This window comes from Eulemur rufifrons, chromosome 21 (genome assembly GCF_041146395.1).
Source record: "Eulemur rufifrons isolate Redbay chromosome 21, OSU_ERuf_1, whole genome shotgun sequence".
Lineage (NCBI taxonomy): Eukaryota > Metazoa > Chordata > Mammalia > Primates > Lemuridae > Eulemur > Eulemur rufifrons.
In genome coordinates this window covers 21,277,213-21,303,819 of record NC_091003.1, presented here as the reverse complement: position 1 = coordinate 21,303,819, position 26,607 = coordinate 21,277,213, and the positions used below count along the sequence as shown (strand labels likewise).

Below are 26,607 nucleotides of genomic sequence, written 5' to 3'. Positions count from 1 at the left end.
CAGAGAAAGATGCACGTACCCACAACAACAAGCCTGACATGTGGCCGGTGCCCTCAGGTCAAAGGCTTCTTGCCTAGCACCTGTTGGGTGCTGGGCTCACCCAGCATGTGCTCTGTAATTAAAGTGCCTGCTCAGTGCCATGCCTACCTGTTCACTTCTCCGAGGCCCAGTCTACCGTGGGCTGAGAGGGAAGACCCACTCCTGAAACATGCCTAGCACCTGGCCCATAACCAAAGTTCAGCAAACATAGAATAAATTATTTTTCCCTCTCTGGGCCCTCACTCCATTCATACTAATGGGGGGGGGGGCGGGGACAGGTCACAATTCCCACGACCCTAATTCCAAGTCATTCTAACCAGTAATCAAAGATGCTTGACAAGCTATGCAATTAGGAATATGAGGAAATGAGAGAAGGAATAGATGCTTTCTGTTGACAATTAGAACTCACTTAGCAGTCTGTCTCATCAGTGGCAGAAGTCTTCCAGGGGTGGGGCTTAAGACACAAGTGTCTGCCTTCCTAGCCAGGTAGGACTGCTCACCTGAAGGACCGTGCGGTCCAGAAAAACGCCTGTGGAGTCTGTCTGCTTCCTTAATGCACATCACCTGTGTTGGGTACTTGACCACAAAAGCCTTTCCTCCTAATGAAACAGGTGTCTTCCTAAATCAATGTCAGTTTAAGTAATTCCCAGACCTCCAGGTGACATTTCCATGACCCAGCCAACTCCATGCTTAATTTACTCACCACTCTAGCACAGTCCCCATGCAGGGACCAGGTCCTGCCCTGCTCTCCCCTCTCTACCATTCTTGCTGTCCCCAACCCTTCTCTCTGACTGTATTCAAAAGTCCATGATATGCTTACACAAACTCCCCAAGCTCCTCGTCTGTCACTCAAATGGCATTTACCAGCCAGGCACAGTGGCTCACGCCTGTAATCCTAGCACTCTGGGAGGCCGAGGCGGGAGGATGGCTTGGGCTCAGGCGTTGGAAACCAGCTTGAGCTAGAGCGAGACCCCGTCTCTACTAAAAATAGTTAAAATTAGCCAGGTGTGGTGGTGCAAGCCTGTAGTCCCAGCTACTCGGGAGGCAAGGGGATCACTTGAGCCCAGAGTTTCAGGTTGCTGTGGGCTAGACTGATGCCACGGCACTCTAGCCCAGGCAACAGAGTGAGACTGTCTCCAAAAAAAAAAATAACGGCATTTACCAAAATGTGCTGCCAACAGGATCATTAGGCATCAGAACACCATGGACTCCAATCCTGGTTCTAATGCTTCACTTCCTTAGGTGGCTTTGAGCCATCAACACCTCACTAAGCCTGTTTCCACATCTGTAAAACGGGGACAACACCTCCACCTACTTGGCAGAGTGGCTGTGAGGATTAAGTAACGATGACAGGTGGCACTTCCTGAGCACTTAAATTCACTCAAGCCTCATAACAACTCAGTGAGGCAGATACTCTACAAGGGGGAACGAAGGGGAGAGGGGAAATAATGTGTCTCAGGTTACCCAGCCAAGAAATGCCCAGGCTATCTGGTCCCAGAGCCCACGTGCTGACCCCCACAGCACCCCGCCCGGCCTGCTGGCACCTCACCTCCCGCAGCAGGCGCGCCTCCAGGAGCTCATGGTAGGCTTTGGCAGACTCCTCAAACCGGTCATGTTTCTGCAGATCCAGGGCCTTATGGTACAAGGCAAAAGCCTCTGCTTCCTGCAAACCACGACAAGAGATGTTTTCATGCAGCACAAAGGTTTGTCTTTTTTAAGCCAAAAATGTGTATAAGGGGGGCTGCAGTCATGGCCATGTTAACTGTCAGCTATACCTTCTGAGTGAAAAAAACCCTAATACTCCAACTTGCCAGGAGCTCATCACAGGGAGAAGAGACACGAGCGATGCAAGCACCACCGAGTCCAAGCGACAGTGAAGAAAACACAAGAGAGCACTGCCAAGGTGTGAGCCTAGCTGGTACATTCTGGGTGAAGCTAAGAGTGGCCACATCAGCCAGAGAAACCGGAGAATCCTAGAGAGTGTGTGTGACATCATAAGAAATATATATATTTGGTCTTTGACCCTGGTTCCTGACAAGAGCTTCTAAAACCCTTGGAGTTTCCGGAGTAATGGGGTGATAGGAGCATCTTCTGTTATTCATAATGAGCCCCTTAATCACACCTGAGTTCATGCTAATGCGATGCCAGGTAGCTGGAGTCCTCTAGAAAGCTTCAGGATGGGAATGTTGCCAGAGAAACAAGTCATGTGATTAAAGGCTTGGAACTTTCAGCTCCCCCATCTCCTGACCTCCAGGGAAGGAAGAGGAGCTGGAGATTGAGTTAATCACCAACAGTTTAATCAACCATGCCAACGTAATGGAGCCTCCATAAAAACCCCTAAAGGACAGGGTTCAAAAGCATCTGAGTTGGTGAACAACGCATGGAGGTCCTGGGAGGGTGGCACCTGGAGAGGGCATGGAAGCTTCACACATCCCTCCCCCGAACCTTGCCACAAACATCTCTTTCGTTTGGCTGTTCCTGACTTGTATCCTTTGGAATAAATCTATAAATGTAAGTAAAGCGTTTTCCTGAGTTCTGTGAGCCATTCTGGCAAATTATCAAAACAAAAAAGGGCGAGGCATAAGAATCCTCAACTTTGTAGCCCAGTTGGAGAGAAGTGTGAGTATCCTGGCACTCAACACTTGCAACTGGCTTCTGAAATGAGAATAGTCTTTGTGGGACTGAGCTGTTAACCTGTGGAGTCTGACACTAACTGAACTGAATCATAGGACATCCAGTTGTTATCCTGAGAGCTGGAGAACTGGTTGGTATAGGGAAAAAAAAATACCCCAAACATTTGATGTCAGAAATGTTGTGAGTAAAAAGTTCAGCGTGGCCGGTTGCAGTGGCTCACACCCGTAATCAAAGCACTTTGGGAGGCCAAGGTGGGAGGATTGCTTGAAGCCAGGAGTTCAAGACTTGCCTGGGCAACATAACAAGACCCTGTCTCTACAAAAAAAAAAAATCAAAAATTAGCTGGTGTGGTGGTGTGCACCTATAGTCCTAGCTACTCAGGAGGCGGAGGAAGGAAGATCACTTGAGCCCAGGAGTTCGAGGCTGCAGTGAGCTATGATTGTGCCACCGCACTCCAGCCTGGATGACAGAGGGAGACCCCTCATCTCTAAAAAATAGAAAATAAAGAAATAAATGTTCAGTGTGAATGGTTTCCATTGCTTTCTACCAGCCATTCTGCCCTAACCTGATCACTGCCTGAGAGGATGACAATCTCCTCTGGGAGGGCGGGGATACTGAGCAGGCTGCATGCCACTGACATTTTCTGCGGAACAGGAACAGCTGACTTCTGAGAGAGCTCTGGAACTGTCCTGATTTCTCCCCATAAAATGCAGGATGGGGACAGGGGGAGGGCCAATATACATTTATTCCAGGAAAAACAAAGACAGGAGTACACCCTTGTTACAGTAGGGTAGGACATGGTGGAGACGGACGGATGGAAAGAAGAAAAGCTGAAATGGAAGAGATGCCAGGCCTCATGGTAGAGAGGAGTGACTGAGAGCCCAGGGAGCTGAAGTCAGACCTGGCTCTCCACTGTACTGGAGCACGATCCCAGGCAAGGCAGCTCCCCTCAAGGGTCTCATCCCACTGTACAGGGAGGGAAATGCAGTAAGGAACCTCAAAGCACCACCTCCCATTAATACTCTACCATTCCCTGGGCACACCAATGCCCAAGGCCTGCACAAAGAACGGGCTGCGTGGAAAGCTGGCACCAGCTGGAAAAGTGGGCACCGGGGTGGAACTGACAGAATAGATATAATTTCTCTTCAATATGACTGTCTCCTAAGTGAAACAGCTTTAACATGAGAGGGAGAGCTAGGGATCTTTCAGAAATTTACCCTAAAATTCCATTAAGGAGATATCTGATAGCATTTAAAATGAGGTTCCATCTAGAGAATAAGAAGCAAGGTTTACCTGCAGAGGAAGACCTTGGATTACATACCTGAGCCTCCTTTGTCTGGGTCTTGTGACTTTTAAAGCTTCCCTCATGATCATCCTCAACTGTGGAGCTGGCATTTAAGGCTGCAATTCGAATCTAGAAACAGGGGTTTGGAGGAAGAGACGAGTTACTTTCAGCTGAAATGTCACTCATCTCTTCAATCATGGGCAGATGAATACAGTTCTGACCCAGCATATAATCTGTTCTACCTGGAAATGCTATGGCCCTATCAGAATGTTGGGAGTAAACAACAAATGATCACTGAGGGGGAAAAAAAGGATTAGGATGTGTTGGGGGAGGGCCATGCCAATCTGTGCAGGGAGCATTTCCTGGATATTGTCCACTGCAAAAGGAACCGAGGCTGGGGACACTTCAGCAACAGCTCAACATGATGGAAGACCCACGTATTGGAATAACAGATTCCAAGGAAACATGCTAACTTTGTGCCTTTCCAGCAACTGTGACAAGGCCCTGCAAGCCACTTCAACTTGCCGGTCAAGCGTTCACACCCTCAAATGTGCCAACAGCCCTCCCGGGAAGAAGGCTGCTCCATAATGAGAGCCTTCAGAGTCCCCCAGGAAAGTGCCCCTCACCCCTAGGAGTAAAGCAACCAAAGAAAGCAGCACAATAGGCAGGCATCCGTCCTCACCATCTTCAGAGAGATTCAGCACTGCCACGCAGCATCACTCCTATCACGGGCAATGGTTGCACCAGGCCACAGATCTCCTAGGGAGGAAACAGGACAGACTGAGACAGGGCCCACAAAGAGCCAGGAATGTCACAGTGCCAGGGGCCCACTGGGGTCCAGTCCCTCCCTGGGCTCCATGTACACAGGCTGGTGAATAGAACTGCCTTGGGACAGCGGTGTGGTCTACCACACAGGGAGCCCCTTGGTCCCTCACCAGGGCATCTACCATTGTGGGCAAGGTACCAGGTGCCAGGCGCACAAGAGTGAGAACAACTCCTGCCCCCAGGGTTCACTGCTCAGCAGAGTTAACAGGCCTATAAACAGTATATTTTTTACAAAAGCTGAATAATATAAAGAGAAACACAGGCAACATCTAAGGGCAGAGGACAATTCATTCAAAGGGATTAAGGAAGGCGAAGGAGTAAGCCCTGCATTAAGCCTTGAGGAATGGAACGCACTGCAGCGGAAGCCAGTAGTGAAACAAAGAGGCAGGGAGAGTGTGGTGTGACGGGGAAAGCAGGAGACAAGGCCTTGGAGCAGTGATGTGCTTGGAGGACAAAAGGTAGCCGAGGCCCAAGCACAGAGGCCCTGAGCCCTAAACTCTATCTGCAGCCACCAGGGAGCTGCTGTGGGCTTTAGGAGAATGAAATGTTTCATCTATGTTTTAGAAATATAATGGGAAAAAATAATCAGAGGTAGCCAGATCAGTCTGAAGGCTGCAAAAGATGACAAGATTGGCAAGATGTGGAGAAGTCAGAACCTCATACATTGTTGCTGGGAATATAAAATGGTGCAGCCCTTGCAGAAAACACTGGCAGTTCCTCAAAACATTAAACAGAGCTAGCATGTAACCTAGAAATTCCACTACTATGGCTCTACCCAAGAGAAATGAAAACATGTCCATATCCAAACTTGTTCATGAATGTTCCCAGCAACATTATTTGTTAACAGCCAAAAGGCAGAAACAACCCACATGTCCATCAACTGATGAATGGATAAAGAAAATGAAGTACGTCCATCAAAGGAGTATTATCAATCATAAAAAGGAATAAAGTTCTGACACATGCTATTAACATGGAAGAACCTCAAAGACATTACACTAAGTAAAATAAGCCAGACCCAAAAAGACAAACATTGTATGATTCCATTTATAGGAGGAACCTAGAATAGGCAAATTCATAGGGACAGAAAGTAGAATGGTGGTTGCCAGGGCCTGGCGGAGGGGACAATGGGGAGTGACTGTTTAATGGGTACAAAATTTCTGTCTTACAAGATGAAAAGAGTTCTGGAGATGGATAGTGATGGTAACACCACAATGTGAATGTAAACTTAATACCACTTAGCTGTTCACTTAAAAAATGGTTAAAATGGTAAATTTTGTTTGTATATTTTACCACAACTTTTTTAAAATACCGTAATTAACAATCAATAAAGAGTTTCCAATTAGGATCAAAGTTGAACGTATTTTCAAAGCACAAAGACGTTTGTCCCAATAAAGTCTCTGCAAGACCCTGATAATCCTCCAGGCAGGCCAACAGCCCACAGCCAGACCAGCGGCTCAAGCCACTCCCTGAAGACTCTCAGTAGGCAAAGCCCACAGCCCTAGGGGCCAGCCATGGAACCCACTGGGGATCAGAAGAAGTGGGGGTGCCTCTCAAGTCCCCACTTTGCAGCCTCTCTCCTGCTCAGCCACCAGGCTCTGTGTGCTGAATCCCAGAAGACCTCCAATCCCACTGGGCATCACACAGCCTCCATTGAATTGCTGCCTTCACTTACAGAGCAATAACTTAGTAACTATGCAGTAACTACTTAATAACTACTCACTGGTTGACTTTTTTCACCACTACCTTATTATATTAATAAAAACTGGCTATCCTATATAGACCTGGGGTTATAAGAAGGGAAAACTGAAAGGGCACTGGATTTACAACAGGAAGATTTCAGAGTGTGGCCGAGCTGTGTCTTGAGATGCCTAAGACCCTGATCCATTACCAGCCTCGGTGTCCTTGTGTATAAAATGCGGACAATGGCCTGACTAGACTCAGAGCTCCTCTAGCCAGAGACCAGCAGGCTCAGCTGGGATTGCCCATGTCACACCCACACCATGACCAATCCACCGGCCTTGTCTCTGCCCCCAAGCCACCCCACAGGGGCAGGAGAGAAGTCAGAGGGTGGTACTCATACCTTAGCCACAGGCCTCTCAACCCACTTTCCTCAGAGCTCCAGGTCGTGGCAAGTCTTCCCAGATGCTAACTGAATCCTTGTGGGGAAAAACAAGAGGAGGGCCCAGGGATGGCTGAGGGATCAGGTCTCCACGTGGCGGTGGTAGGGTCCACGTGTGTGGGTGGGAGAGCATCAGTACAGCCATTGTGCCCAGGACTGGCCTTCTCCTGAAGGAAGAAAGCTTGCCTGCTCCCTGTCTTGGTGGCACCTTGCAGGAAAGCACCCAGCTACCACCAGGATTGTGCAGGGTAGGCCTGTGCCTTCCCCTGAGGCACCTACTTCTGTGTCTCCAGGACCACCATGGGTGTAGGTCCGATTTCAGGGATGACAGGAGATGACCCCTGGAGACAGACTGATTGATTACATCATCAGGCTAGTCAAAGGCCGGGGGGGGGGGGGGGGGGGGGCGGGCGGTGTGGAAACAGTGAGCTCCAAATCCAAGGTGGAGTTTCTAGCCCCACATGCTGAGCGAGTCCCTGTCCCCTCTCCTTCTTCCATCTCCATAAAGATTAGGCACCTGGACTCCTTGAAGCAATGTTCCCTGAGTACTATGATCAGCAGGGCTGAAGACCCTCAAGGAGCCCACAGTATAGGAGAAAAAATAGAACTTTTATCAGGCTTCCTAATTATTTTCAAAATTGTTCCATGTTAAAACTCAAGCCAACTCTCCCCACTGAAAGGGCACCTGTGTTAATAACTTTATCAACCTAAAGAAAGGAGTACCTTGTACCTTTCCAACTCTCTAGATCACCCCAGACATTTACAAAGCACATTCACATAATCTTGCTTGAATTTAAAGCAGCCTTACAAGATGGGCATTATCATCCCCATTTTCCAGATTAGGAAACTGAGACTTAGGGAGACTGGCTGACTTGCCCAAAGTCACAATGCTAGAAAGGGACAAAAATAGAACTCCAAGCCCCACTGCTCTTTCCAGCACAGCAAAAAGTGACCTGCCTCAGCAAAGAATCTCCTGCTTCTCACCCTGGCTTCCCTAGGACACACACAGTTGTGAGCTCCTTGAGATAAGAGCCATGTCTGGTGCCTTGCTAGGGCCCTGACAGGTTCGCTGAAGGCCATGGAATAAACTGTATTTGTCCAGGTGGTTGGGCTATCACTCATGCACCATCAAGATCGCTCCACAGAAGGAGAAAACATTACGTCCAACTCTCTAATAACAGTACTAGCAAAAAGCTACTCAATGTCCACGCATTGCGCTATTCATAAACTCACAGAGACCAGCTCCCATTTTATAGATGAGGCACCTCAGGCTTGCCGTGTTAGATGACTCGTCTCAGGTTACCCAGCTGGTCTCTGCAGCAGAACCCAAGCTTTACGCTTGGCACTGTTTTTTAATAGAGGTTTTGAGGGCTGGACATAGACACATACTGGAACTGAGGCATACTCATGAGTTTCCACTTTCCATCAAGGGGAACCTAAAAACCTAAAATGACCCATCGTGTACATTAAACCCATGACACTAGCACACTTCCTGCCATTGACCCCCAATTCTGCCCCATCATTAATACTCTTCCTCAGCTCCCCCAAATTCCCAAAATTAAGAAGTACACACTGGGAAGACCGTGCAGGCTCTGCAACACATACTGTATAATCCCCCCTACTGGTAACTGCTACCTCAAAACTGGCCTTTACCTAAGACACAAAAATAAAATATCTTCTTAAAACTAAAAATCTTACACTGACTTAATAAAGCAAGAGACTGTTCTTTCTAAATTTCCCCTCTGCACAGGAATCACTCTGTCTCTGCGTCTGTGCCTCCCACAATCCTGTAAACTCCTCAAGGGTAGCAGTCCTGTCTTATTCATCTTTGTAGCCCTGTGTCTGGGCTCCATAAGGGAAGGAGCGAGGGAGTAGATGAGTGGTGTCTAGGCCGTTCATCTATTTCTCAGTCATGCCCTCCATGTGGGGTTCAGAGTCAAGCAGAAAGCAAAGTGCTTCCTGTGCAGGACAAATTTGCAACCACATTTCAGAGATGAGGAAGCTGAGAGCTGCATCCACATTTCTAAGGACAGAATAGTCAATAACTGTACCGTTCCATAACAAAGAGCAGGCGCCAGAAAGAAGAAACTGGAGGACACATTTAACTTTTCAGTCAAATCTTTCTCCAAGATCAGCATCCATCATTCATAGGATGGCTCTCGAAGGACAAGACAAGCTTCAAAAATCAGACAAAAGTACCCCTCAGAAAAGTGTCTCACTGAAGGCTTTGCAGACACCACGGACTGCAGCACTCCAGTATGAAGAGAAGCGTTCCTATCTCAGTTCATGGGATTTCCTCAGTCCCATTTATCAGGGGCAGTGGCATTTTGCTTGCCTGTTTAAATTTCTCATACTTTTGGAGGCTAGGAAGTCCAGGATTAAGGCGCTGGCAGATTCAGTATCTGGTGACGACCTGCTCTCTGGTTCATGGATGGAGACTTCTCGCTGAATCCTCCTACGGTGGAAGGGTGGTACCGTTTTTCCACCCTGACCCCTACCCCTCTGAGATGTGGACTCCACTTACCCCTCTGAGATGTGGCCTCCACTGCACATGCCCGTCACATACTACGTCCTCCATGACAGGCGTACTTCAGTTTACTGTGCTTTACTTTATTGAGCTTCGCAGATAATGTGCTTTTGATAAATTGAAGGTTTGTGGTAACCCTGCGTCAAGCAAGTCAACTGGTGCCATTTTGTTTGTTACTAACATTTTCTATTCATTCATTAATAAAAAGTGCACAGCACAAGCCCTTTATCCCAATCCAAGTGTTCAGTAAAAGATTAACAATAAACCCTGGGTAGCACAGACATGACTTGTTTGGGATGACTTAAACATATAAAAGCAGCAATTAACATTTAGTACATCACATGACCACTTTTACTTTTAACAAGTAATCACAGACATGGTAACAAATACATAGGGTTTTTCATCTAGAAATATTTTAAGACTAAACTTACTATTGCAACAACAAAAATTTAACCCATTAACTGTACACTCTCTTCATTTTTCCTCCTTCAGGTTGCTGTTTTGTATCTTAACTGAGCTAGTCACATTTGAGCACATATCCATTTAGACTGACAGACGGACAAAACTTTCATTTAGAGTGATAGATTTTCAAGGTTCCTTTGAAAATTTCAGATATTGGTAATTCCATGAACACTATCACATCACATACCACAAAGACTCTAAAAGGAACCATGGAATAGCTATATTCAATAGTTATTTCGAAAATCCCTGCAAGTTGTAAAATAATACTTGCTGACCATGGGATAGTGATTGGATAGATAAAGTGATAAAATCCTTTACTATAAGTAGTTCTAATGTTAACCTTTTCCATATGGAAAGTAAAAAACAAAAACAAAACCACCATTATTTCTAATAACATTAAATGACTCTAAAACAAAATAAACTCTTAATGGCACCTGTGAATCTTTAAGAGCCAAAAGTGATGAAATGTAAGCTTTATTTTTCTTTTTTCCAGATTATTTTGAAAGAATTATAGCCACAGTTTGGGTAAATGTTTACAAGCCAAGTAATGACTTAACAGTGTGCTCAATAAAAAAGGCCACATGTAGAAGCTTTGAGAATTAGTTGGGCACGGTGGTTCATGCCTGTAATCCTAGCCCTCTTGGAGGTCGAGGCGGGCAGATTGTTTCAGCTCAGGAGTTCGAAACCAGCCTGAGCAAGAAAGAACGAGACCCCGTTTCTACTAAAAAATAGAAAGACATTATCTGGACAACTAAAAATATATACGAAAAAATTAGCCAGGCATGGTGGCGCATGCCTGTAGTCCCAGCTACTCAGGAGGCTGAGGCAGGATTGCTTAAGCCCAGGAGTTTGAGGTTGCTGTGAGCTAGGCTGACGCCACGGCACTCTAGCCAGGGCAAAAGAGCCAGACTCTGTTTCAAAAAAAAAAAAGAATTAAATAGAATATTTCTGTAAATCATATTAACAAAGAAAAAATGAATTAAATATAATAATATAAATTACTAGTTAGATTAACAAGCATACTGTATGTCTCAGGAATGCAGAGAAACTTTACAAGCAAAAAACTCAAGACTAAAAACTTCACTAGTAACATTTGTTACTAACTAAATAGTCCATATAGGAAAAGGCAAACATATTTAGATGTAATGTCAAGTGTATGGGACAGAAATGAAGAACCAGGAGTAAGAATCAAGATTTTTTCATGTGGCTGATACTAGACATTCTATATCCAAATTCATGTTTATAACAAGCTGAACTTGTGATGACAAACCTATTCCAGCAATAACAACATTAATCCATTCATGAAGGCAGATCCCTTATGACCTTATCACCTCTTACAGGTTCCACCTACCAACACTACCAACACTTTGGGGATTAAGTTTCCAACACATGAACTTTGGGGGACACATTTAAACCATGGCAATCTGATAAAAGGCATTTACAAAAGAATCTACAGCCAACATTTACTTAATGGTAAAGGACAGAATGCTTTCACTTTAGGACCGGGAACAAAGCAAGGGCATCCACTCTCACAGTCCCATTCAACAATGTACTGGAAGTCCTAGCCACTACAATAAGGCAAGAAAAAGAAATAAATATCAAGAGAGTAAAAAGGAAAAAACAGAACTGTTCCTCCTCACAGATGGCATAATTGTCTTCATAGAAAACTCCAAGGAATCTATAACATAAAGCCCTAGAATTATCAAGTGAGTTTAACAAAGCCATAGAGTAAAAGTCAACACATAAGAAGTAATTCTATTTCTGCAAACTATCAATAAACAACTTGTTATCAAAACTGAAAAGAATATCATTTATAATAGCTCCCAAAACAATAAAAAAACTTAGGTACAAATCTAACAAAATATGTTACAAAGTCTATATTCTGAAACCTAGAAAACAATGATGAAAGAACTCAAAGATCTAAATAAAAGGAAATACATACCATGTTAATGTACTGGAAGATTTCACATAGTAAAGATGTCAATTTTCCCCAAACAAATCTATAGATTTAATGCAATCCCAACTAATATCAAAGGAGGGTCTTTTGAAATTATAGACAAGCTGATTCTAACATTTAGATGCAAAGGCAGAGAGGTACTAGAGTGACCCAGTTTTGAAAAGAAGAATAAAGTTAAAGGAATCATACTATGCAATTTTAAGACTTATAATAAAGCTGCAATAATCAAGAACGTGTGGTGTTGGAGAAGGGATAGACACACAGATCAATAAAACAAAACAGAGAGCCCACAGGTAGACCCAAATAAATATGGCCAATTGATTGCTGACAGCAGTGCAAAATCAATTAATAGAGAAAGGATCCTCTTTGCAACAAATGGTGTTGGAACAATTAAACATCCATACTTTAAAAAAAAAAAAAAAAAGAACTTTGACAAAAAATTCACATCTAATACGAAAATAACTCAGGCCAGGCATGGCGGCTCATGCCTGTAATCCTAGCACTTTGGAAGGCAGAGACAGGAGGATTGCTTGAGGTCAGGGGTTCGACCAGCCTGAGCAGGAGCAAGACCCTCTCTCTTAAAAAAATAGAAAAATTAGTGGGGCGTGGCGGTAAGTACCTGTAGTCTCAGCTACTCAGGAGGCTGAGGAAACAGGATTGCTTGAGCCCAGGAGTTTGAGGTTACAATGAACTGTGATGACACCATTGCACTCTAGCCAGGGCAACAGAGTGAGACTCTGTCTCAAAAAAACAAAAAACAAAACAAAACAAAAACCTTAAAATGGATATCTAAACATAAAATGTAACACTAAGAAAACAGAGGAGAAGATCTTTAAAACCTGGGGTTAGATAAGAAGCCTTTGGACGTAACACAAAAAGCATAATCCATAAGCAAAAAAAACTGATAAATAGGATTTCAAAATTTAAAAACTTTGGCTTTACAAAAGACACTGTTACAAGAATGAAAAGAAAAGCTACAAATGGGGCCGGGCGCGGTGGCTCACGCCTGTAATCCTAGCACTCTGGGAGGCCGAGGTGGGCGGATCGTTTGAGCTCAGGAGTTCGAGACCAGCCTGAGCAAGAGCGAGACCCCATCTCTACTAAAAATAGAAAGAAATTATATGGACAGCTAAAAATATATATAGAAAAAATTAGCCGGGCATGGTGGTGCATGCCTGTAGTCCCAGCTACTCGGGAGGCTGAGACAGGAGGATCCCTTGAGCTCAGGAGTTTGAGGTTGCTGTGAGCTAGGCTGACGCCACGGCACTCACTCTAGCCTGGGCAACAAAGTGAGACTCTGTCTCAAAAAAAAAAAAAAAAAAAAAAAAAAAGAAAAGCTACAAATGGAAAGAAAATAATTGCAAATCACATATCCAACAAAGGACTTATATCTAGACTATATAAAGAAATCTCAGGACCAGGCGCAGTGGCTCATACCTGCAACCCCAGCACTTTGGGAGGCCAAGGTGGAAGGATCGTTTGATGACAAGAGTTGGAGACCAGCCTGGGCACATAGCAAGGCCCCCATCTCTATCAAAAAAAATTTAAAAATTAGCCAGGCATGGTGGCGTGCACCTGTAGTCCCAGCTACTCAGGAGGTTGAAGAGGATCACATGAGCCCAGGAATTTGAGCCTACAGTAAGCTATGATCATGCCACTGTACTCCAGCCTGGGCAACAGAGCAAGATCCTATCTCAAAAAACAAACAAACAAAAAAGAACTCTCAAAACTTGCCAATAAGAAAATAATCAACTGACTCAAAATGGCAGCAAGGGAAGCTCTAGGGGTCAATTCCTCTACATAGACAACCAGTAAACTGGAAAAAAATTATCATCAACTATTTCAAACTTTAGAACCTGATCAAACACTTATTTATAACAACCAGGAGAGCGCTTGATGAAGAGAGAGGCTGCTGATTTTGGTAAGAGAATGACTTCTTTGAACCAGCTACCATACCCCACTCTTCATCCCAGCCACCCACAGCTATAGGAATAGAAGCCCATGTTCCTGGGGTGGCTGGCTGGTGCCAGGGTGGACAGTGGAGACTTTGATCTACAAAAATTTGGTTTATGCACTTTAGTTGGTCTGGCTGATCCCTGTGGAACTAGTATATATTTGCCTTGGTTTCAGCCTTCTCATGTTGCAGTTGTTTTCACAAGTGGCTTCTAATGGAAAATTTACAGGGATGGGAATACTTTTTTCCCCCTTTTGTGAGCCAGATTTAAGAAAATCTTTGTCAGGACAATAGCTGACCAAAGAGATAATGAAACAGGCCAGGCGCAGTGGCTCACACCTGTAATTCCAGCACTCTGGGAGGCAAGGTGGGAGGATTGCTTGAGTTTTAGGAGTTAGAGACCAGCCTAAACAGGAGGGAGAACCCATATCTACAAAAACTAGAAAAATTAGCTGGACGCAGTGGTGCGTGCCTGTAATCCCAGCTACTCCAGAAGCTGAGGCAGGAGGATCACTTGAGTCCAGGAGTTTGAGGTTGCTGTGAGCTAGGCTGATGTCAGGGCACTCTAGCCTGGGCAACAGAGCAAGACTCTGTCTCAAAAAAACAAAGAAAAAGTAAAGAAAAGTAAAAACCATCCCTAAGGAGCCCAGACATTGAAATTACTAGTAAAAAAATGTTAACTAATATGCTGAATCAGCTAAGAAAACCAGGACAAATGGAGAAAATACTAAAGCAAAGAAAGGAAAACAATGTAAGAACAAAATGAGATTATCACTAAAAAGACAAATTATAAAAAGAAATCAAACAAATTCTGGAGACTAAAAATACAATAACTGAAATGAAAAATTCACTAAAAGGTTTAACAACAAATTTGGGCAGAAGAAAGGATCAGTAAATTTGAAGATAAGGTAATTGAAATCATCCTATGTGAGAAAGAGAAAGAAAAAATAAGGAAAAATGAACAGAGCCAGAGGGGAATATGGGATACCATCTAGAAGACCAACATATGAACTATAGGAGTCTCAGAAGGAGAAGAGAAAGAGAAAGGGGTAGAAAAATTTGAAGAAATAATAGCTGAAAACTTCCCAAATCGAACTGAAGACATGAATGTCCATATCCAAGAAGCTAAATGAACTGTAAGCAACATATATTCAAAGACATCCACACTAAGACACATCAGTCAAATTATTGAAACCCAAAGACCAAGAGAGAATTTTGAAAGCAGCAAGAAAGAAGCAACTCTTAGAAAAAAAAACATAATGGAAAATCTTCTTGACCTCAGATTTGGCAATGGTCTCTTAAGTATGACACTAAAAGCATAAGAAACAAATGAAAAAATTGATAAATTAGACTTCATCAAAATTTAAAACTTTTATGCAAAGGACACTATCAAGAAAGTGGAAAGACAACCCACAGAATGGAAGAAAATATTTGCAAATCATATATTTAACAAGAGGTTAATATCCAGAATATATGAAGAACTCCTACAAGTCAACAGCAAAGAAACACCCAACTCAATTAAAAAATGGGAGAATGACTTCAAAAGACATTTTCTCTAAAGAAAACATACAAACATCTATGAGTGCATAACAAGATGCTCACCATCAATAGTCATTAGAGAAATGTAACTCAAAACCACAATGAGATACCACTTCACACCCACTAGGACAGCTATTATAAAAAGCAAAAACAAAAACAAAAATAACAAGTGTTGGCAAAGATGCAGAGAAGCTGGAACACTCACGGATTGCTGGTAGGAATGTAAAATGGTGTAGCCCCGTGGAACAGTTTGGTAGCTCCTCCAAAAGTTAAACACAGAAGTGCCATATATGATCCAACAATTCCACTCAGGTATACATCCAAAAGAACAGGGACTCAAACAGATACTTGGACACCCATGTTCACTGCAGTATTATTCACAAAGAGCCAAAAAATGGAAACAACCCAAGTGTCCAATAATGGATAACTAGATAAACAAAATGTGGTATATACATACAATGGAATATTTTTGGCCATAAAAAGGAATGAAATTCTGATACATGCTATAACATGAATGAACCTTGAAAACACTACGCTTAGTAAAATAAGCCAGACACAAAAGGACAAATACTGTATGATTCCACTTATACAAGGTACCTAGCAAATTCATACAGACTGCAATGCAAGTACAATAGAGGTCACTAGGGGTTGCAAGGAGGCAGAAATCAGGAGTTATTGTCGAATGCATACAGAGTTTCTGTTTGGGATGATAAAAATTTTCTGGAAACAGTGGTGACAGATACACATCGTGACTGTACTTAATACCAATGAATTGTTAATTTAAAAATGATTCAAATGGGCCAGGCATGGTGGCTCATGACTGTAATCCTAGCACTCTGGGAGGCCAAAGTGGGAGGATGCTTGAGGTCAGGAGTTCGAGACCAGCCTGAGCAAGAGCAAGACCCCTTCTCTACTAAAATTAGAAAAAAATTATTCAGGCAACTAAAACTAGAAAAAAATTAGCCAGGCATGGTAGTGTGCACCTGTAGTACCAGCTACTGGGGGGCTGAGGCAGGAGGATCGCTTGAGCCCAGGAGTTTGAGGTTGCTGTGAGCTAGGCTAATGCCATGGCACTCTAGCCTGGGCAACAGAGCAAGACTCCATCTCAAAAAAAAAGAAAAAGAAAAAGAAAAAAATGATTAAAATGGTAAATTTTATGTTACACATATTTTGGCACAATATTAAAAAAAACCAACCAATTAAAAAATGGGCAAAAGACTTGACCAGACACTTCACCAAAGAAGATATGCAGATTGCAAATAAGTACATTAAAAATGTTCAACTTAGGGCCGGGCGCGGTGGCTCACGCCTGTAATCCTAGCACTCTGGGAGGCCGAGGCGGGTGGATTGCTCAAGGTCAGGAGTTCGAGACCAGCCTGAGCGAGACCCCGTCTCTACTAATAATAGAAAGACATTATATGGACACCTAAAAATCTATATAGAAAAAATTAGCCGGGCATAGTGGCGCATGCCTGTAGTCCCAGCTACTCGGGAGGCTGAGGCAGGAGGATCGCTTGAGCCCAGGAGTTTGAGGTTGCTGTGAACTAAGCTGACGCCACGGCACTCACTCTAGCCTGGGCAACAAAGTGACACTCTGTCTCAACAAAAAAAAAAAAAAAAAAAAAAAAACAAACAAAAATGTTCAACTTAGGAATTCAAGACCACCCTAAACAAGAGCAAGACCCATTTCTACTAAAAATTAAAAAAACTTAGCCAGGTATGGTGGCACATACTTTTAGTCCCAACTACTCAGGAAGCTGAGGCAGGAGAATCGCTTGAGCCCAAGAGTTTGAGGTTGCAGTGAGCTAGGCTGACGCCACAGCACTCTAGCCTGGGCAACAGAGCAAGACTCTGTCAATCAATAAATAAAAGATGTTCAACCCCTTAGTCATTAGAGAAGTACAAATTAAAACCATGATGAGATAACATACACACTTATTAGAACGGCCAAAAAAAGTTTTTTTGAGACAGGATCTCGCTCAGCTGTCCAGGTTGGAGTGCAGTGGCGTGATCATAGCTCACTGCAGCCTCTAACTCTTGAGCTCAGTAGATTCTCCTGCCTCAGCTTCTAAAGTAGGTAGGACTATGGGTTTGGGCCACACCCAGCAAAATGGCCAAGTTTTGATAACGCCAAGTCCTGATGAGGATGCAGAGCAACTGGAACTCTCATACACTGCAGATGTAAAATGGTTCCATCATACTGGAAAACAGTTTCTTATAAAGCTAAACAAGGCCAGGCAGGGTGGCTCACACCTGTAATCCCAGCACCTTGGGAGGCCGAGGCAGGAGGATCACTTGAGGCCAGGAATTTGAGACCAGCCTGAGCAAGAGTGAGACCTTGTATCTACAAATAATAGAAAAATTATCCAGGTGGGGTGGTATACACCCTTAATCCCCACTACTCAGAGGCTGAGGTGGAAGGATTGCTTGAGCTCAGGACTTCAAGGCTGTAGTGAGCTATGATTGCACCACTGCACTCCAGCCTGGGTGACAGAATGAGACCTTGTCTCTAAAAACAAAGAAAGAAAAGAAAGAAAGAGGAAAATCCCTATGAACAGATATGGGGTGATTTTCAAGATATACTGTCAGGTGAAAAAGGCAAACAATTATCTACAGCATGCCACCCTTCATATAAGAAAGAAGAGGATATGAGAAAATACACAACTATGTATTTCATTTGTGCAAAAGAAACACAGGATAACCCAGATACTAAAGTTAGCTATTAGCTATACTGGGTAGGCCAGAAAGGGGTGAAAAGAACAGCAAATGGGAACAGGGTAGTAGGGATGATGAAGGAGTAACTCTTTTCTGAGCATACCTTTGTGTATAGCTCCGACTCTCAGAACCACAATCATGTTTCAGATCCCCAAAATAAACAACTAAATTCGACTAGGATACAGGAGGAACCCAAAATGAAATGTAACCATTAACAATGAATCTAACTATATTATAAGTAACATAACCACACTGAAGGGCATGAGGAAAAAAAGAACTAACCTAAGTAACTGTGGAAACAGTGTCTGTGGAAACTGTGAGGCTGACGAAAAACAGAACAGCGATTCCAGGGTTGGGGTAGAGAAAATACAAGATGAGCCTGGAACACCTTGTGGTACCATAAAAGTGCTCAAAAAAATGATGAGGGCCTATTCATAGGATATAGAAGATAACCTGAATGAGATCTTAAATAGTCAATATTCACACAGTAAGTAACAAAAATTATGTGGATTACACTGGATTATAATATTGGATTTTAACTCATAGAATAAAATGAATATCCAAGGTCCAAACTGATAACAAATAAATAATCAAATAAAATAAATAAATGAGAGCATGTATTGCTCTTCCGGCAGTAGAATTTCAATCAATAAATGTTGAAGGAAAGAGATAAATAGATAAACACCACAAAGATCCACAGATGTCTGCTAAAGTCAGTGGGCACAAATTTGTGAAGAATCAGAATTTGGGTCCTTGCAAAGTATCTCCCCCAAGATACTTATTAACTACAAAGGGAAAAAGAATAACTTTACAGTGTAGAAATCTGGCAGACACCAAAATGTCATCAGTAATAAGATATATCAGTATCTTGGACTCCTTCATCTGATGCACTGGGAAGGACAGAAACATCATCTATGTTTTTCTAGCCAAAAATGTATAACCTCTCTCCAATCGTGAGAAAACACTGCACAAACCTAAACTGAGAGACATTACACAAAATAACTGATCAGTACACTTTAAAATGATCAAAGCCAAAGAAGACAAGAAAAAATGAGGAACTATTGTGGAGCACAGCAGACCAAGGAGAAATAACTAAATGTAAAATGGGATCTTGGATAGGATCCTGAAATAAAACCAGAACCTTGGTGCAAAAACTGGTGAAATTCAAATCAGGTCTATAATGCAGTTAATAGTATTGTACCAATGTTAGTTTCCTGTTCTTGATAAATGCACTTTGATTGTGTAAGATGTTAAAATCAGGGGAACCAGGGTGAGGGGTATACGGAACTTTTTGTATTATCGTTGCAACTTTTCTCTAAATCTAAAATTAGTTTAAAATAAAAGGCTTAAAAAGAAATAACCATTTAGATCACACATTTACCATCTGTAAGCAATGTGAGCACGGTGACTATGTACGTGTTGTTCACCATGAACCACAGAAACTCACTAAAAAGAGCTTAAAAAAAACCTATTGAATAAAGATGGGAAAGGAAATATCTATTCATTTCTGACTACCAGCCCAGCAGTTGCATTTTCTCAGAACAGCATTCATCAGTTTAAGCTCACAAGTCCAAACCCTCCTAGAGTATGGTTTCCATGGCCTAAGAACACATGATAAGGAACAGCACACTTTGGACACCTCAGCACCTGGATCCTGAGGGATGGTGTTTCCTGGCCTGCTCTGGAATGGGAGCTGCAAAGCCTAGGTCTCAGGCTCAGCTGTGGCACTACATGGCTGTGTGACTGGGCATATGACGCGCCTCTCTGGGTCCCCTAGTGCATAATGCTTTGGAGTAGACAAGAGTTCTGCAAGCTAACTAGCCCATTGTTTTCGTACAGCCCAGGATCAAAGAATGGTTTTTTACATTTCTAGAAGGTTGGGAAAAAAATAGGCGGCACATGAAAATTATATAAAAATCATATAAAATTCAAATGTCAGTGTCCATAAGTAAAATTTTATTGGAACACAGCCACTCTTATATATTGCCCTTGGCTGTATCCACACTACAACACTGGAACTGAGTAGACAGAGTATGACCCTCAGAACCTAAAATACTATTATAAATACTATTATGCTTATATTTACAACACATTATAACAATATAAATATTATATTTACAACAAAAGTTCGACGACCCCCTAACGGGACCCTTCTAAAAATACTCTACTTCTAACCACAATAATCACATAGAAGGAATCTTAGCTGCATGGAATCCGACAGTTCCACACTTAACGACCTGTAATAACTCAAGTCCTGGAGAGTAAAGTAACCCCTAAAGTCACTTGTGCAGCCACACCTGGGAGTGTCAGGTGAGCTCTGTCTAGCCAGGGCCTGCCTCCTCCTAGGGGGCTGTAGAGTGGTCAGGATTTTCAGTCTGGAATGGGGCAGACCCACTGGGCAAGTCATTTCACCTTCCCTCGGCCTCAGTTTCCCCCCCTGTAAAAGGCACTAATAACAGCACTCACCTCGCAGGGCTGCCGTGAAGGTGAAGGGAAAGGACGCGAATAAAAGGTTAGTGCCAGGCTTTGCATCTGGCAGACGCCGAATCAGTGGCGGTTCCTGCTGTTCCTGTAAACCATTCCGGAGGCCAGAACCCACGCTGGGCAGCCCAGGGCCGCGGCGCGAGCTGTGAAGCCCGCGGGGCAGCCGGGAAGCCGGGCCTAGGCCCGCCCGCTCTCCGGCCTCGGTTTCCCTGACTATGGCTCTGGGGCTGCCCGAGAAACCCTCAGGGTCCTCACGTGACTCCGCCCCGCGCCCGGAGCCCCTCTGGCCCGCGCCCCTGGCTCAGGCTAGCCGCGCACCCACCCCGGGGCGGCCCCCAGACCGGCAGCCCAGAAACTCACCAGGCGTCTCCACAGCAACGGCGCGTCAGCCCCGACCCCCGCGCCAGCCGGCTGCGCGCCTGACAACAAGGCGCGCTCCCATTGGCTCCGATGCCGGCTCCGCCAGCCAATCAGCGCGGGCCCACGCGCCGCTCGCTCTCCAGCTGTGTGGTTCCCCGCCCCGGCCCTGCTGGCGGTGCTCCTCGGGGCGGCCCAGCCTCCGTCTGGGAAGGGCGGGACGGTGGCTTGTGGGTCCCGGAGCCTGGCTCAGGAGTGTGTTGGGGGCTCGGAGCGCCAGCTCTTGGTCGGATTCTGGCTCTACCTCTTGCAACGCTCGGCGCCAGGCCCCGAGCCGTCGCTAAATGACGGGCTGTGTGTCGTTACTGCCTGGGACAGGTGCTCTAGAGGCCGTGGCAACTTGGGGAATATTTAGGGGGAACTAGGGAGGAAGAGCATCCTTGTTCATCATATGACCCGTGCCTCACCTCTTTCCGAAAAGGATTTGAAACCCAAAAAGCACAGGTACAATCGAACTATTGAAACAAAGGGAAAGAAAGAAGACCCAGTAAATGGATGGGGTGGGGGCGGGGACGTAGAGGGTGGTGGTGGTGGTGTCAGAATTCCAGAGCTGAGAAGGGACTCCAGAGTTGAAGGGCTTAAGGCGGAAAGAGATTAGTCTCTTGGGAAGTAATAATAAAGCCTTTTAGGGACGGGCTTCACGCTGTGGTTGAATTCATAGCTGCTTGAGTCCAGCAAGGATGATTTAAATAGGAATGAATGTTAGGGCCTTCTTTTTGACCTTAAAGGCAGTAAAATCACGGTAAAGTTCTGTGCTATAAAGCTTTCCTGATATGCTGTGAGTTTCAAAATGTATTGAGTCACCAACCTTGACTCGAGAAAAGTTATTGGGGGGGGGCAGGGGTGTTGCACAGAAGCATAAACAAATGATTTCAAAATTACACGGATAACATGCAGCCTTGGATGCAGCTCCCACCCCTGAGTTGTATATTGAAAGATGTGTAGGAGTGAAAGCAGTTGAAAAAAGGTGGGAAGGGTGGTCTGAGCAGCAGGGAGCTGTGTGGCAAGGGTTCTGAGGTGAGAAACTTTAGATTATACAGGAGCCCCAGGCTGCACAGTATTATCATAATGCAAAGCTCAGGGCCACAGTCGGGAGAGGACTCTGGAGAGGTGGGAAAAGGCCAGTCCACACAAGCAAGCAGGTAACACATCACTCTTGCCACAGTGGGGATGATAGATTTAACATGGGGGGACTTGGTAAAAGAGCCTGTTGCCTTGTGGTCCTAGTGAGAATTAAGCCTGAAACCCATCCTTGGGCACTGCAACCAGTCATTCATATTCAATCCACAAACATTCCCTGAGACCCTCTGGGAAGCAGGACACCCATAAAACATGTTGGCAGAGAGATGGGTGCAGAAAGAGTTGAGCCAGGGAGCCCAGGAAAGGAACTCCAAGGCCTAGCTTTTAAGGAGAGTCCTTAGCAACGGTCAGGTACAAACACAGCAGGCACAGGCATATTCCATTAGAAACTAACTTTATTAACTATGTAGACTTCACAGACTCAAAACCTGAATTTGGTATTTCACTGGGGCCCTAAAGACAAGGATCATCAAATGTTAGTGTAGGTAAACAGTGTCCACCACAGTGCCTAAGGGTCATGAGATGAAAACTCTGCATCATAGTTCTGGAAAGCTAGCAAAATGGAGAGTTCCTTTGGGCTCCCCCACTCCACCCATACATACTCTGAAATGCAAAAGCTTAGACAGAGGGCTCGGACCACACTCATTCAGTTTCTAGTAGCAAATGCTGCATTTCCAGGTTTGGCATTCTGGGACACGAGTTTTACAAAGTGGACAACTCCAGAGAATTCTCAAAAAGAGTCAAGGGGGACGATGGCAGTTTTCTTCCCTGGAATGCCCAGAGAAGGTTCCTGAAGCCCAGCCTGCCCTGTTCCCCTGCCTGGTACAGCAGACCATGGACAGAAAATGGCCTAGTGTACCCAAGGCTGAGGACAAGAGCCTCAGGAGATCTCAGCAGAATATACGGGAAGGCCCAGGGTGGACCAGCTAAAGCTGCCTGCACCTCCCCACTGGCCTGCATGTGGGTGTGGAGAGGAAAGCCTCCAGGCTGAGCCCTCCACCCCGAGATCTGAGCAGTCTGAACATATCAGACAGCAGCCCTGAAGACAGGAAACATCCCACCTCTGGGTTCCCTAAGGTCTCCTCCTCGTCCACCAGCCCTGCTGCCCCCAGTGGCCCAGCATGCCCGGGAGAAGTATAGGGAGGTAAAGAAGTCATGTGTGAACCGTGAAGCTCTCTTCATTTATTTAGCATGAGGATGGGGAAAAAGAGGACTATGAGGTCACAGACATGTCTGCATGGATTGTCCAAAGCTGGTATCCACTAGGCCATCGCTCTGCCAGGAAGTCTTTCTGCAAGGGGCAATCAGCTCACAGATGCCAATCACAAAAAAGTCACGACTGTCCCATTCTTGCCAACCTGCCAGGGCTCCAGGGGTAAAAAGCGGATAAGGATCCTTCAGGAGATAGAGAAAAAGAAGTCATCAGCTCCTTGGCTAACACCTCATCTTGCAAGACCCCCATCAGGTGCTCCCATTGTGGGACCCCAGGACAGCCCACCAGGCATTTTGCAAACCTTTTCATCACAGTATGATCTTCCCCTGACCCCTGACAGGGCAATGGGAATGTCAGATGTGGGATGATGGCTGCACATCGGCATGGCCCACCCAGGACAGACACTGAACACGGTAGCCTCAGTGTGCATGCTGTACGCACAATCACAGACCCGTCAGTCTGTGGGCTGGGAGGGGCAGCCTGCCTCCTCCTAACTGCAGGTTCCCTGAGGGCATGCAGTGCCTCAGCCACCCTTGTTTTCTCAAAGCCTAGCCCAAGGCCAGGCACAGAGTGACCCCCAACTAATGTCTGTGGAAAGAGTGAACATGATGCCCCTCTAACAGAGGTGTCAGGAAGTTTCCAGTGAGGAGCACCAGAGCTTGGGATAACCTGGCTGGGGCAGGGGAGGACGATTATGACAACTTCCGGTCTTTCCACCTGTGAAATCCACCTAATGGAGATATCTACCTCAAAGGGATGGCATGTTTTCATGAGGGGAGTGTGGACAGGGTTTGTAAACACCGAACGGGATCATGCATGTAAAGTACCTGTAGAGTACCTGGCACATGGCAAGCATTCATACACTATTGTTAGTATTATGATTGTCCCTCAGTATCCATGGGGGATTTGTTCCAGGACCCCCTAAGATACCAAAATCCATATGTTCAAGCCCTTATAAAAAAAAAATGGTGTAGTATTTGCATATAACCTATGCATAGCCTCCCATATACTTTAAATAATCTCTAGATTATTTATAATACCTAATGCAAAATATATGCTATGTGGTTATACTGTATTGTTTAGGGAATAATGACAAGAATAAAAGTCTGTACATGTTCAGCCTTTTTTTTTTTTCCTTGAATATTTTCAACCCACAGTTTGTTGACTCTACACGTACAGAATCCACAGACACAGAGGGCTAACTGTATTATCCCTCCCCAGAATGAGAACCAGGTCTGAGCACCCACCAGCCTTCCTGGGCCAACAAAGGCTCCATTCTGAACTGTCCTTTCAAGCTGCTCAGGCCCTTATTTCCTCACAGGTATGGGCTTGGCTCAGGAATATTTTTCACCCAAGAGGAAATTTGAACTCTGCTGCAAAATGCCAGGTTTGGGTTGTAAGGGCTTCTTGTAGGGGCAGGAACTCATTTAATCAACCTTCCCCCAGCCATTCCCAAAAGAGGTTGCAAACGGGAGATGGTTCATTTCCAGGTTTGTCTGGGGTCCCTCAGCTATGCTGGGTCTAGAACCCAGGTGTGTACACACCCAGGCCAATGCTCTTTTCACACTCTGTTACCCTCCCCCAAGCCTCACCTGCAACTGGGTTGGACCACAAGTCCAAAGGTCACAACCTCTGGACATACCCAGAATTCCTTCTGAGCAGCCTAGAAAAGTTCGAGAAAAGCACACCCTCTGGCTTCTTCAGCCAGATGCCAGGGCATGTACAGCACACAGACCATCCCACAAGACCCTTGCCATGCCTCTGGGGAGTGGTTAAAAAACAGTCTTCCCAGTTCAAAGACGGAAACACTGAGGAGAGCCAGGAATGCACTCCATCCGGCTGCCACAGTGACGATGGACCCACCACTTGGGAGCTTAAGGGGTCAAAGAGCCCCAGGGCACCAGGCCCTGATGGGACCCTCCTGGGCAGGGCAAGAAATGTATTTTTTTCCTAATTTGGGATCACCGCCTCCAGTCTCACAGCAGTCCAGAATGGGTCCTCTCACGACCCCTACGCACCGGTCCTGGCCCAGGGCCAGCTCCTTGGTGAGGAACTCGAAGAGGCGAGCGCTGTGGCCTCGGTTCTCCTCCGCGGTGCCCACCACGCCAATGGAGGAGACGACCACCTGCGCGCAGGGCTCCATGGAGCCGCCCAGCGCCATGGACAGGCCCGGACGCACCGTCACGTTCATGCGCTGCGGAGGACACCAAAGTTTTTCCCTAAGCTGGGGCGGACCAGGCTACCTCTAGGGACCCGGGCGACCGAGAGCCGAGACGCACAGGGCTCGCGGGGTCAGGGCTCTGGGCACAGGTCGGGGTCCTTGGAGGTCACGTCGGGGTCATGGCAGAGGAGAGCAGACGTGGGAAGGCGGAGCCACGGGGTCGCGGCGCACGGAAAGTCAGAGCTTGGCGGGCGCAGTGGGGGTGTTTCTGGGAAGAAAAGCCGGGGTCGCTGCGGGGCAGGAACAGAGCCAGACTCCTGGACCACCAACCTCCCCTCGCCCGGAGCTCCCCGGCCCACACTCACGTCCGCAGGTTTGCCCAGGGTGGCGGCAGTGACCACGCAGAGACGTTTCTCCAGCCCCGCGGGGATGCGATCGGCGGGCAAATTCGTGTCCAGCTCAACGTAAGGCATGTTCACAGGAGGCTGGCGGCCGCGGCGGAGAAAGAACGAGCGGAGTGCGGCCGGGGGTACCCAAGGGTCCGCGACTAGGGAGTAGGGGCGGGGCACCGCGGCAACCAGGGTCCTCATTGGCTGGGCAGAGCCCAACGCTCCCGATTGGCTGTATTAGGCTACACCCTCGCCACTATCGCTCGGCCCACCGCGTTAACCACGCCCCCAAACGGCTTTGGCCGCGTCGTGGCCCCGCCCACTGCGTCCCTGCCCCGCCTCCGCCCCGTCAGGCTAGCGAAAGTTTTCCGCGTTGTGATCGCCGGGTTCCTAGCCCATAGTTAGGTAGAAATCAAAACATCCCTCCAAACACACACACCTGTAGGGGCCTTTCCCAGGCTCGACCCTAATCACGAATGTCATGGGAGTTTAAAAATTTTTTGAATGAGTTGCCACCATTTCAAAGGTAATTTTATCTCCAATATGGAGATCTGAGATTCTCTTGAACAATCAGGAAACCTGGTCACGCCAGCTTTGTAGCCTCTTGTGCCAGTGGTGAGCCACTGTCCGCCGTGGGTGGCAAAGGTATTTCATTTATAACATAAAAATCTGTTGGTGTGACTAAACCTAGTCTTTCATCAGTGTTGCAAATTTGAATTGTAAATTTCAAATATAATTGAAATTGTGGGGGTATATGTGTACAATTTCAATTACACATAAAAATTGTGTGCAAGTGTGCATATTAAA

The 26,607-nt window shown here is 45.6% G+C and overlaps 2 protein-coding genes across 3 annotated transcripts in view; both read right to left on the bottom strand.

The window, feature by feature from the left end:
* Positions 1–20,943, bottom strand: part of CABIN1 (calcineurin binding protein 1) — a 154,033-nt gene extending 133,090 nt beyond the window's left edge. The window contains exons 1-4 of the mRNA XM_069497603.1: positions 20,901–20,943; positions 4,641–4,717; positions 3,995–4,087; positions 1,589–1,702 (exon numbers count right to left, since the gene is read on the bottom strand). Of these exons, the coding sequence (XP_069353704.1) occupies positions 1,589–1,702; positions 3,995–4,087; positions 4,641–4,643 (210 nt within the window). The 5' untranslated portion in view covers positions 4,644–4,717; positions 20,901–20,943. The remainder of the gene's footprint in view (positions 1–1,588; positions 1,703–3,994; positions 4,088–4,640; positions 4,718–20,900) is intronic.
* Positions 20,944–23,197: 2,254 nt separating this feature from the next.
* On the bottom strand, positions 23,198–25,941 carry DDT (D-dopachrome tautomerase). 2 transcript variants are annotated; one of them, XM_069497614.1, is made up of 3 exons: positions 25,777–25,941; positions 25,269–25,444; positions 23,198–23,432 (listed from the first exon to the last, which is right to left on the bottom strand). In XM_069497614.1, the coding sequence occupies exons 1-3, from the start codon at positions 25,882–25,884 to the stop codon at positions 23,360–23,362; spliced, it is 357 nt and encodes a 118-aa protein (XP_069353715.1). In that variant the 5' UTR covers positions 25,885–25,941; the 3' UTR covers positions 23,198–23,359. The 2 variants fall into 2 exon arrangements, with proteins under 2 accessions (XP_069353715.1, XP_069353714.1); XM_069497613.1 differs by lacking the exon at positions 23,198–23,432 and having other exon boundaries at positions 24,377–25,444.
* Positions 25,942–26,607: the final 666 nt, after the last annotated feature.

What these genes read in the sequence shown, in the direction of transcription:
- DDT (XM_069497613.1), bottom strand. Translation starts at nt 25,884, where the DNA reads ATGCCTTACGTTGAGCTGGACACGAATTTGCCCGCCGATCGCATCCCC. An exon ending in CCCTGGGCAAACCTGCGGAC is followed by an intron (nt 25,445 to 25,776) that starts GTGAGTGTGGGC and finishes TGTCCTCCGCAG; the next exon opens with CGCATGAACGTGACGGTGCG.